Below are 12821 nucleotides of genomic sequence, written 5' to 3'. Positions count from 1 at the left end.
CAGGGCGATCAGGGGGTTTGGGCGCTGCCCCCTGTCACGCTGATCCCGGTGCCGGGAGCCTCGCTGCTCCGCTGATCCCGGTGGGAGGAGGCATATTACCCTTTTACTATATAGGATAGAGGCCTGGAGGCAGGCTGGTTTGCCCTGAAGGGTGTCCTGGATCAGGGTGGTCCCCACTACTGGGGTGCCTGGCCAGCCTGGATGAGGGGATGATGGCTGTTTGCAGCTGGTCACACACCCTTCAGGGTGGGGGTCCCCACTGGGGTGCCTGGCCAGCCTGGATGAGGGGATGATGGCTGTTTGCAGCTGCTCACACACCCTTCAGGGTGGGGGTCCCCACTGGGGTGCCTGGCCAGCCTGGATGAGGGGATGATGGCTGTTTGCAGCTGCTCACACACCCTTCAGGGTGGGGGTCCCCACTGGGGTGCCTGGCCAGCCTGGATGAGGGGATGATGGCTGTTTGCAGCTGCTCACACACCCTTCAGGGTGGGGGTCCCCACTGGGGTGCCTGGCCAGCCTGGATGAGGGGATGATGGCTGTTTGCAGCTGCTCACACACCCTTCAGGGTGGGGGTCCCCACTGGGGTGCCTGGCCAGCCTGGATGAGGGGATGATGGCTGTTTGCAGCTGCTCACACACCCTTCAGGGTGGGGGTCCCTGCCTGGCTGCCGGCCGCCATCTTGGCTGACAGTTAATGTGCATATACTCACTGATTAGCCAATGAAAAGGGTAGCGGTCGTACGCTAATTACCATGTTTCTCTTTTATTAGTGTAGATTTTCCATTTCCTCCCCCAATATGATTTTGATGAATATTTAGATTGTTGCTGGTATTTACTGTTATACACAATACTGTAATAAATATCTCCAAATATATATATTTTTAATATTTTTAAATTGATTTTGGAGAGGAAATGAGAGGAAGAGAGAGATAGAAACATCAATAATGAGAGAGAATCATTGATTGGTTGTCTCCTGCACGCCCCCTACTGGGGATCGAGCCTGCAACCTGGGCATGTGCCCTTAACTGGAATCAAACCCGGGACCCTTCAGTCCACAGGCCAACGCTCTTCCACTAAGCCAAACCAGCTAAGGCAATTTCTCCACATATAGATATCTGTTCACGTATCTGATTAATTCCATTGGAAAAATTTCTGTAAGGTGAATTAGCAAGTCCAAGAAGTATTAAGTAAAACTCTTGAAATAAAGTGCCAACTTGCTTCCTGGAAAGTTTGTACTAACTTATACTCTTACCAGCAGAGACCTTCTCATGTCACTTATCAAACACCTATTTAGTTCTCTTCTACTTTTAAAATTTGTGTTTTCTTTTAATAGCTTAGTTCTTAAATAGATTTAAGGTTCTTAAGGTAAGGGTCATTTTACCCATTTATATCCCTCATTTTGTCTAAAATTAGAGTGCCTAGTACTTTGTTAGTACTAAACTGTTTATTTGGGGATATTTATCTTTTGTCTAATTACTTGTTAATCCTTTTATTGATCTCTTGTAAATTTTAGAGCTTCTCTTAGTAGACTGTTATATGATCTGCAAATGACAATTTTTGTCTTCTTAATTGTCTTTGTTTTATAGCTTAAGTATAATTAGCCTCAAGTTTCAGAACAATGTATTTAAGATTAAAACAAACTGTTTATTTGGGGATATTTATCTTTTGTCTAATTACTTGTTAATCCTTTTATTGATCTCTTGTAAATTTTAGAGCTTCTCTTAGTAGACTGTTATATGATCTGCAAATGACAATTTTTGTCTTCTTAATTGTCTTTGTTTTATAGCTTAAGTATAATTAGCCTCAAGTTTCAGAACAATGTATTTAAGATTAATGGTTATTATAGGCAACCATGTTTTATTTCTGATTATAATGGAAATAAACTTAGTAAAAATTACCATGCAAGGTGATTGTTGATTTTTGCTTTAAAATAGATATATATCATATTAGGTAATATCTTTCTATTTCTATTTTCTGAAAGACTTTAATGAAAAAAATAAGTTGAATTTCATCAAAAGCTTTCTAGGCATGTATTTAGATATTATTTTTAAGTGTTATCATTACTGGTAAGTAGGATACTATTATATGTCCTGGTCTTAATTTATCTTGCATTTTTGAGATATACCAGCCTAGTCATAATGCATCATACTCATTTGACTCCTACACTCCACTTTCAGAAAATTGCCAAATTAAGCAGATTTTACTATTTTTACATTGATCTATCAATTCTAATTGTTACTATTCTATTTCAGGTCTTTGCTTCTCACCTGAATTACTGTAATAGTTTTTAAATATTTCCCCATCCTATTCCTGGGTCTTCTTTTCAATTACATACATAGTATATAAATTGCATTAAAAGTATATAGAACCATTTGGGGGAAATTGACATCTTTATGAAACTAAGTCTATCAATGAACATGGGTGTCTCTCAATTTATTTATAATTTTCTGCAAAAAGGTCTTGAACAAACTTTGTTATATTTATTCCTAAGTACCTTATGGTCTTTGTTGCTACTGTAAATGGATGGTGTCTTTTTAAAATGGTGTTTTGTGTTTGTTACTGATGTATAGAAAAGCAATTGATTTTATTATACTAATTTTATAGCCAATCACTGCTACATTTTACTAATAACTTGATAATTGTAGATAACTTTGTTTTATTTCTGGTAAGAAAATGTGATTTGTAAGATACCAACTCATTGAAATTTATTAAGTCTTACTTTATGATCTATTATGTAATCAATTTGCTTCAACTGTTTCATGAGCCTGAAAGGAACATGAATTCTTTAATGCTGAGTATATAATTCCAGAGATGACTATTACATTCAACTTTTTAACTGTTAAAATCTTCTGTATCTTAACTGATTTTATAGCTGCTTGACCTTCCAATAGTTGCAATCTCCTCCTATAATGCTGGGTTTCTCAGTTTCTTCCCAATAAGATATTAATTATACAAAGTTGGCTTAATCTATTTTGAGGCTGTTCTGTTTGCTCATACAAGTTTAGAATTATTACATCTTCCTGGTAAACTGAACCTTTTATCATTATGTAACAGTCCTCTCTATTGCTAATAATATATTTTTCTTTAAGCCTATCATGCTTTTCATTCTGTTACTTTCTTTTGGTATTTGCCTAGTGTATCTTTTTTCCTTTCTATTATTTCAACTGTTAGGGAGGAAAAAAAAACTTTCCTCTAACCTTCAAGGTTCTTTTCTGCTGGTCTTACAACTAAATCTACATGACACTTATTAATAAGAGAAAATAATCAAATTTAATTACATAAGTATGTATGGGAACCCCATATACATGAGTGTCAGAAACTCCCCACATACATGAGTGTCAGAAACCTCCCTTTGAGAGGTTCAAAGACAGAAAGGGAAAATAAGGTATTATATGACATTCTGAACTAAGCATGAGGTAAGGCACCTTGGGACTTCAGAGGAGAGGGAGGTCGTTTGCAGGACAATAAGAGCAGATGTTCGGTAATTAGAAGCTTCCCCTGTCATATAGATAGATCATAAGAAGTTACTTCTGATGATAACTCTTACTATGGGCAAGGCCCCTAACCTAAATTCTTTTAGAAAGAGGTAACAGTTTCTCATGAGCCTGCAGGGTCTCAATTGACTTCAGCTCGAAAAGCAGCACATTTTGGGGAGGCCTGTTTAGAAATTCACAACTTTATGCTGTGGATGTATCTCTAGTAAAGAGCATTTAACTGGATTTTATTTATATCTAATCTTATAATACCTTTCTTAAATGGTGAGTTTATTTCATTAACATGTAAGTATTATATGTGTGGACTTCTTCCTACCACCTTACTTTTTAATTTCCACTCATTCCATTTCTTTTCTATACTACTTACCCTTATTTGGGTTGAATTTGTATTTGTTCCTTTTTCTATTTCTTTGGAAATTTACTCCCACTATTTTCAGACTTACTTTTGAAATTTTATTATGCACATTTAGCTTAACAAAGTTAAAATAATACCTTAACAAACCTTTCCCTAATAATAAAAAATTTCTAAAATACTTCAGCTCCAGAATTCCTCTTAGTCCTGACTTGCATGCTATTAGCTGACATTTATGTTAGGTGAACAATGTTAATTCTATCATTTTTTAAAAACTCTCCAATTATATAAACAATGTTTTCCATTGTATGTACTCAACATTCCTTTTTGCATCTCATACTATCCTTCTTGCACCCCAAACTTTCTGATTCATTTTCTTTTTCCTGAAATATATCCTTTAGACGTTCCTTTACTGCAGATATCTCTGAGTTTTTGTTCATCTATAAAAGTCTTTATTTCACCTTTGTTTTAAAAAAAATTTTTTTCCTGAATACACAATTCCAGGTTGACCATTATTTTCTCTAGAAAATATTCTGTTGTTTTGGCTTCTGTTGTTGATCCTGAGAAGTCCACTGTTCTTATAATTGCCAATCCTTTGTAGGTGACTTAGGACTTTTTCCTTTGTCTTTAGTGTTCTGAAATTCCATTATGATTTATACTGATATGAACTTCTTTTTATTTCTTCTACTTGTATTTAATCTTTTTTTCATATCTATTGCTACGGCCTGAATCCAAGCCCCTTTAATCTCTTCACACGGCCATCTCATCTCACTATGCCTCATCCATACCTGGAATCTGCTAGGCTTTTTCTTACCTCAGGGCTTTTGCTCTGCATTTTCTTTTGCCTGAAACAACAGGTGAGGAGAGCCTTCCCACCTCCTTGGCCTGTAAACTCCTTTAGATCCCAATTCAATATCAATTCCTGAGAGAGGCTTTTCTTGACCCTGCCTACCCCATCATAATATTTTCTCTCTTTAGTAGAGCACCATTTCTCCCTGCTTCGTCTTTATCACACTTTGCAGTTACATATTTGCTATTTGTTAACATCTGCTTTCTCCACTAATCTGTAAACTACATGGGGACAATGGCTATGTCTGGCTTTATTCCATTCTATATTGCCTAGCACAGTGCCTGGCACAAAGCGGGCATTCAATAATTTTTTGTTAAATAAACAAATGATCAAATGAAAACCCAACTTCCTTTACATGGCATGTAACAGTGCTTCTAGAGCTGCACTTGCTATTTATTCCCTTTTCCTAAATGTTACTCCCTCAGCTTGCAAATTCCTTATTCAGCCAAGAAAGCTCTTCTGAAGCCTTCCTTTACAAAATTTGCCCACGGACAAGAGTTTTGCTGCCTACCTATGCACCCCTAGAACCTCAATTATAGCCTTTACCCCAGTGTACCCTAATTACTTGCATCTGCCTCCTCCTCAAGACAGAGCCCTACTCTGTCTTGCACCTCACATACAGGGCATTAGAAAAGTACCTACGGGAAAAGGGGGCTGGAAATGTCCTTTAGGGTAAAATAACGGATGGTGCTAGGTCCCTGAGGAGATAAGAAGGGATGGGGTCATTCCTTCTTGTTAGGAAGGAAACTAAGTAAAGGGATTAGCCTCATCAGAAATAATGTGTGCCATTCTTCAGAAAGAAAGTGAAATTGAGTCGGGGTGGGTACGATGAAAATAGGTAGGTTGTGAAGGAAAAAGTAAGGAGCTTGATGAACTAGCTTCATGTGCTCAGTAAAGTGTGAGAAAGCCATTCTTCTGAGGGGCAAGAGTGGAGTCTTGAGAGAGTAACAGAACAGAACAGAATAGCCACTTTGTTCAATAATTAAGTCTTAGCAATAGCAGACTACTAAGTAATGAGTAAAAGGTTGAACACAAACGCCTTATCCAGTCATGCTTTACCAAACCCAAGGATGCATCAATAAGTGTAGCTACACTGTCCCAGCTGTTTCCAAAGGAAAAAATCTGATCAGGCACTTCACAGTAAATCATTTTAAGGGAATCTTTTACTTAAAATATATGAAAGCACTCAAAGAAAGTTGAGTGTTTGTATTTTTATTACAACATGGTCTCTCCCTCATGCCTCTTATATTTTGCTGTGTCTCTTCACATAAAGAAATGCAAAAGACTGAAACATTTCTTAAAAACGGGGTCATGTCTTACTCAATTCTGTATCAATTTATATGGCCTTGCAAAATACTTTGCACAAAGAAGGCATTTGAATAGTTTTAATACTGAATTAAATAAGAGGTGTACAAGTCCCTCAGACACTATAGTTTTGGGGAGGGGAATTTATAAATCTTTTTTTTTTAAATATATTTTATTGATTTTTTACAGAGAGGAGGGGAGAGGGATAGAGAGTTAGAAACATCGATGAGAGAGAAACATTGATCAGCTGCCTCTTGCACGCCCCCTACTGGGGATGTGCCCACAACCAAGGTACATGCCCTTGACCGGAATTGAACCTGGGACCCTTGAGTCCGCAGGCCGACGCTCTATCCACTGAGCCAAACCGGTTAGGGCTATAAATCTTTTTTAAGTAACATAAACGTGACTCCTATGAAGGAGGGATGAGCAATAGAAAAGAGAAAATGGGAAAGAGAGATGGGAATTACTCCAAAATGTTCATCGATAACAATTCACTGAACAAACATTTCACAAGACCTTTTAACTTACAAGGCCTTGACAACAGGAAGTGTGCAAAATTTGTAAGGGCTGGATCTGTAGAAAAAATAAAGGGTGTTTTCAACCTTCTGAGCCCTTAACCTTCCATTAATGTGGGTACAAATTATGTCTGAGCACTGTCTACAAAAGACATTTAACTTTTATAGCACTTATTTTCCTTCCAATCTGTAAAAAAAGTCCTATATAATAAAAGGGTAATATGCAAATTGACCCTAACGGCAGAATGACTGGGAACAACCAGTCGCTATGACACACACTGACCACCATGGGGCAGACGCTCAATGCAGGAGCTGCCTCCTGGTGGTCAGTGGGCTCCCATGTGGGGAGCTCCGCTCAGCCACAAGCTGGACTGACAGCTACAAGCACAGTGGCAGTGGTGGGAGCCTCTCCTGCCGCCTCAGCAGTGCTAAGGATGTCCGACTGGTGGGGAGTGGGCCTAAGCTGCAGTCAAACATTCCCCGAGGGCTCCCAGGCTGCCAGAGGGATGTCTGACTGCCAATTTAGGCCCTATTCCCCAGGGAGTGGGCCTAAGCCAGCAGGTGGACATCCCATGAGGGGTCCTGGACTGTGAGAGGGCGCAGGCTGGGTTAAGGGACAACCCCCTGCCCCAAGTGCACAAATTTTTGTGCACCAGGCCTCTAGTATAATATAAATGAAGCCACTTTAAAACGGAGTCAGAGCTACCACCATCCAGAGGAATTGCCTTGCACATCTTACTCCTCAAACCTCTGGAATGTTAAAACTGCAAAATAACCTTTGGAGTGAGCCTAAAGCAACATTACACCCTCAACAACTATTTGCAAAGATAACAAGAAAGCATATATTATAACTACTGGACTGAAAATTAAACATTCTTTAGAATTAGTATCACTATGTTAGCTTATCTGCACCTACAGAATGTCTTCCTTCTACTGACGTAATTGCTGTAATTGTTATCCTTTCCCTTGCCTTCCTTATCTGGAACACTATTCGGGTTTCTGCTTGAATCAGTGCTTCCCAAATAGCTCTTGTTTTGGATCTCAAAAAAATGCTTATTGAACCTCACTTTGATTTTTAGGTTAACAAATCTCAAGAACCTATTAATTCTCTACACTTGAAGACCTTCCATAGAACTAAGGGTCTAACTATTAAAAGCAAAAGGTAAACATATCCATTGGGAACACTCAAGGCAATGATTTTATCAACCTTTTTCAGTGATCACTCTTTTTCCCTCTGGGGGCCAACAAGAATAGGGTTAAACTATAGAGTCTATGACATGTATGCTAAACAGACCTGAAGAGCAGCCAGGAAAAGCCACCCCTCTGAGCCTCCACCTCAGGAGCATTCAGGGAAAGGACAAGTGAGGACCGTCCAGGGCTCTGTTTTCAGAGACAAGCCAGAATCCTTACGGGGGAGTCTCAACTTAGGTCCTTAACCAAGCTAGGCAGAGAGGAGGCCCAGAGACACGGGAACATTCTGTTCCAGTTTCTATACTGGCCTAGGGGACAGAGATAAGAACCAGGGTTCGGTACAGGAGAGTAGGGTGGCCTACAAAGTGGGGGCCAAAATAAAGGGTGAAGCAGAGTGGTTGAGCAGGGGAGAGGAGAGGAGAGGGAGGAAAGATGGGGAGGAGGCAGGGAAAGGAGGGGGCTGGGAAGGGAGAGGGTGGGGAAGGGGAATGGGTGGGAGAGGGAGGAAAAAAGAAGGGAAAAATAAAAATAAAAAATAGACTTGAAGGCCTACATTAGGAAATATTCACTAGTTTATTTAATGAAACACTGTAATTCCATGTATATTTTTCATATAGCTTCCTGTTAACTGCATGTCTATAAGACTATCACAGATATTAGTCTTACAACAATAAAGTTTATACTAGTACTGACAAAAATTAAGTAAATCCCATAACAGAGGATAACAAAACAAATTAACAGCAGTCAGGCTGAGTGACTATGATGCCCTATAAAATTACAAGGTTAATCAAGGGAATTAAAACCATGACTTTAATCATTTAAAAAGTGAGTCAGCCCAAAAGAATTGGAAACAGTTCTATTTAAATAGCCAAAAGGTAGAAACAACCCAAATGTCTATCAAGTAATGAACAAAAGTATTTCCACACAATGAAATATTACTCAGCCATAAAAAGAAATGAACTATTGCCTGGCCAGCTTAGCTCAGGGGTTGAACATCAACCTATGAACCAGAAGGTCAAGGTTCGATTCCCTGTGTGGGCACTTGCGTGGGTTGCAAGCTCAATTCCCAAGGGGGAGCATGCAGGAGGCAACAGATCAATGATTCTCTCGCATCATTGATGTTTACTATCTGTCTCTCCCTCTCCCTTCCTCTCTGAAATAAATTTTTTAAAAACTATGTATTAAAAAAAGGAAATGAAGTATTGATACTTGCTACAACATGAATTAATCTTGAAGACATTATGCAGAATGAAAGAAGCCACATCTCTAGACCAGTGATGGCGAACCTATGACACGCGTGTCAGAGGTGACACGCAAACTCATTTTTTTTGGTTGATTTTTCTTTGTTAAATGGCATTTAAATATATAAAATAAATATCAAAAATATAAGTCTTTGTTTTACTATGGTTGCAAATATCAAAAAATTTCTATATGTGGCACGGCACCAGAGTTAAGTTAGGGTTTTTTAAAATGCTGACACACCAAGCTCAAAAGGTTCGCCATCACTGCTCTAGACAGTTTCAGGTTCAGTGTAAGCTCTGTTCTAAGTTACCTTAATGAAAAGATCACACACAAAAAAAACTAATTCAAGTTGGGTTCCTCTGCTCACCAAAGACCTGTAATGGCTCTGGATGCCTAGTATAGCCTCAGAAATAGCTTGGATTGCAGGTGTGGTAATAAACAGAAATAAAAAATAGTACTTTTTAAAAAATATTTTTTTTATAGATTTCAGAGAGGCAGGGAGAGGGAGAAATAGAAACATCAATGATGAGAGAGAATCATTGATTGGCTGCCTCCTACATATCCCCTACTAGAGATCAAGTCTGCAACCTGAGCATGTGCCACTGACCAGAATTGAACCCAGGACCCTTCAGTCCACAGGCCATGCTCTATCTACTGAGCCAAACCCGCTAGGGCATAAACTTTTTTTTAATCCTCACCCAAGGACATGCTTATTTATTTTAGAGAGAAGGAAAAAGAGAGAGAAACATCGATATGAGAGAGAAATATTTATCAGTTGCCTTCCCAATCATGCCTTGACTAGGGATTGAACCCACCACCTTTCGGTGTACCGGACTACACTCCAACAAACTGAGCCACAACAGCCAAGGTTACACATTTGTTGATGGATGTTTTGATGAGTGAGTATATATGCCAACCACTATCTTAAAGCATTTTATATAGATTAATTCAATCCTAATAATCTTATGAAATTTATATAGTTATTATCCCCATTGTGCCTGGGTATTCACTACATCTGCATTATTTCACTTCTGTAACTAGCAACCTAAAATGCCACCCTTCCTGCCTCCTATTATCCTGGAATGCATGAAGGAAGCACTGAGTTCCATAAAAACTAGATTGCTACTGTCAATATCTACCATCCAAGTAATTTCATAATTATCAGACTAAAATACTTTTTCCTACAACAAATTCCTCTTTCAACTTACCAGCTCTCTGTTAAAAAAAGAAGAATTAACACACTCTTTGCAATAATAAGATCTTAAAGAAAAGGAATCAAAAGTAGTTGAACTTCCAGGGATGCTTTTAGGCAGCTCTTGACTAAAACAAAGTAGTGTTCCAGAAACATACCTGTTGGAGCCATCTTTCATATGAACTTTGGCATAAAGAACATCCACCATGCCAGGATCATCGTTCATGTATTCTATCCCTTCCATCTCTACTTCTAAGGGTTTGCCCCCAGAAATGTCGCTGCAAAGGAAAAACCATTAGATTTTTATAATTATTTATTTATATATTTTAAAACATGGTTAATATACATAGTCAAACTACAAAAATTAAGTTGTTGGTTTTTTTTACTAACATTATTTAACCATCCTTCTAATTTCAAAATTAATACATATTTAATGCACACAGACTAGAAACACTAGTATTTCCAAAGTCACACTAAAAAGCACTCTAAGAAAAAGGCAAGCAATGATAGTTCTGATTGACAAAGACAACTGATGTGTTGACCATCTCTGAGGTTTTACATCATTATTTCTATAAGTTGCACAGTATTTCACTCATATAACAATGATGGAGGTGTAAAAGCTAACAGCACATCTTTAAGTGCAATTTGACAATATTTATAAAAAAATCTTCAATAAAAGAAACCCTTTGCCCAGTAAACTCAATTTATAGGAACTAACCCTAATGAAATAATTATGAATTCAGCTACATATGCAATGATAGCTGATAAAGAACAGTTCTTTACAGAATTCCAACTGATAAATGCAGAAGTAATGACAGAATTAGAGTATCACCATTTTGCAACTCCAGATAAAACAATGCATCTATGCAAGCTCACCAATGGATGCTAAAACTTAGACAAAAGGCTGGAGAAAATATAAAGAGACCCCTCTAAACAATGGATCAGGCTGATCACTCTCAAATTGACTGATCAAGCTTATCATACACACAAAAAAGAAAAGACCAAACAATATGTGCCTCCTGATATGATGCAATAGGGTTTTGACTGATGCATTGTTTGGAGTAGCAAAAGACTGGCAACAGGCTAAATGTCCAATAACATAGGACTGATTACATAAATCAAAATACTATGAGCAATAAATAAGCCATTCAAAGCTAAGGAAGCTTTTCAGGTACTGATACATAATGATTATATTTTAAGTTTTAAAAAAGGCCCTAGCTGGTTTGGTTCAGTGGATAGAGCATCGGCCTGCAGACTGAAGGGTCCCAGGTTTGATTCCAGTCAAGGGCACATGCCTGGGTTATAGGCTCGATCCCCAGTAGGGGGTGTGCAGGAGGCAGACAATCAATGATTCTATCTCATCATTGATGCTTCTATCTCTCTCTCCCCCCTCTCCCTTCCTCTCTGAAATCAATAAAAATATATATTTTTTAAAAAGTACACATCAATGTATATACTACTATTTATGAAAAAGATGGGGATAAGAAACTCTATACTAATAAAAGTGTAATATGCTAATTAGACCAGACAGCTAAACCGGAAGTTGGACATCCCCCGAGGGGTCCTGGACTGGAGAGGGTGCAGGTCGGGCTGAGGGATGCCCCCCCATGCACAAATTTCGTGCACCAGGCTTCTAGTATATATATACACACATATATAGTTCTTGTACATATGTAAAATCTCTGGAAATAAACAAAGACATTGCTAACATCTGTTGCCTTTAGAGAGTATAGCAGGGTGCTTGATGGGATAGCAATGGGAAGAAGTGGGCAGAAAACTCTTCAATGCTTATCCTTTGTACCTTTAAATTTTTGAACCATGTAAATGTACTCTCTATTAAAAAGTTAACATTTTAAAAAATATGCATAAGAAGTCAAACACAAAAAGTTTATATACCAAACTAGAGGCCAGGTGCATGAAATTCGTGCACAGGGGGTGGGTCCCTCAGCCCGACCTGCACCCTCTCCAATCCGGGAGCCCTCAGGAGAGCCCTCTCCAATGTGGGAGCCCTGACGGCTTAGACCCACTCCCCATGGTTCTCTGCTCTCTGCAGGGCCTGGCCACTCTGCGCCCGCTGCCCAGAGGCTCTCCGTGGCCCAGAGGCCCTCCGCAGCCGGGGTGGAATGCTTGCCTCATCGCCACGGTGACAAAGCAAGCATTCCACCAAGCTGCTCACGCTTCCCGCTCTCAGCGGTCGCCCCCCGAGGACTGGGGTACTCTGGCGGGGCTGAGGGGACTGGGTGCCACCATCTTGTGGCTATGGGTGCTGCCATCTTTGTGACAGAGTGATGGTTAATTTGCATATTACCATTTTATTAGATAGGACTAGAGGCCCGGTGCACAAAAATTTGTGCACTCGGGGGGAGGGGGTTCCCCCAGCCCGGCCTGTGCCCTCTCGCAGTCTGGGACCCCTCGGGAGATAACGACCTGCTGGCTTAGGCCTGCTCCCGGGTGGCAGAGGGCAGGCCCAATCCCTAAGTACAGCCCCTGGTCAGGCTCAGAGCAGGGCCGATTGGGGAGTAGGGGCGCCGCCCCGTCATGCACAGAGCAGGGCGGATCGGGAGGTTGCAATGCCACCCTCAGTCACGCTCAGGGTAGGGCCGATTGGGGGGTTGGGGCACCACCCCCTGTCACACTCAAGGCAGGGTCGATGGGGAGGTTGCAGCGCCACCCCCTGTCAC

At 39.8% G+C, this 12821-nt stretch overlaps 1 protein-coding gene across 10 annotated transcripts in view; it reads right to left on the bottom strand.

The window, feature by feature from the left end:
• The window catches only part of ASCC1 (activating signal cointegrator 1 complex subunit 1), a 123864-nt gene that overhangs the window by 46127 nt on the left and 64916 nt on the right, over positions 1–12821 (bottom strand). For all 10 annotated transcript variants that reach the window (XM_014538399.1, XM_014538397.1, XM_014538400.1 and 7 more), the window contains one exon: positions 10299–10418. In XM_014538399.1, the coding sequence (XP_014393885.1) occupies positions 10299–10418 (120 nt within the window). The remainder of the gene's footprint in view (positions 1–10298; positions 10419–12821) is intronic.

This window comes from Myotis brandtii, unplaced genomic scaffold (assembly GCF_000412655.1).
Source record: "Myotis brandtii unplaced genomic scaffold, ASM41265v1 scaffold190, whole genome shotgun sequence".
Taxonomy (NCBI): domain Eukaryota; kingdom Metazoa; phylum Chordata; class Mammalia; order Chiroptera; family Vespertilionidae; genus Myotis; species Myotis brandtii.
Note: the sequence above shows the minus strand (reverse complement) of the source record. Positions and strands in the feature narration are given on the sequence as shown.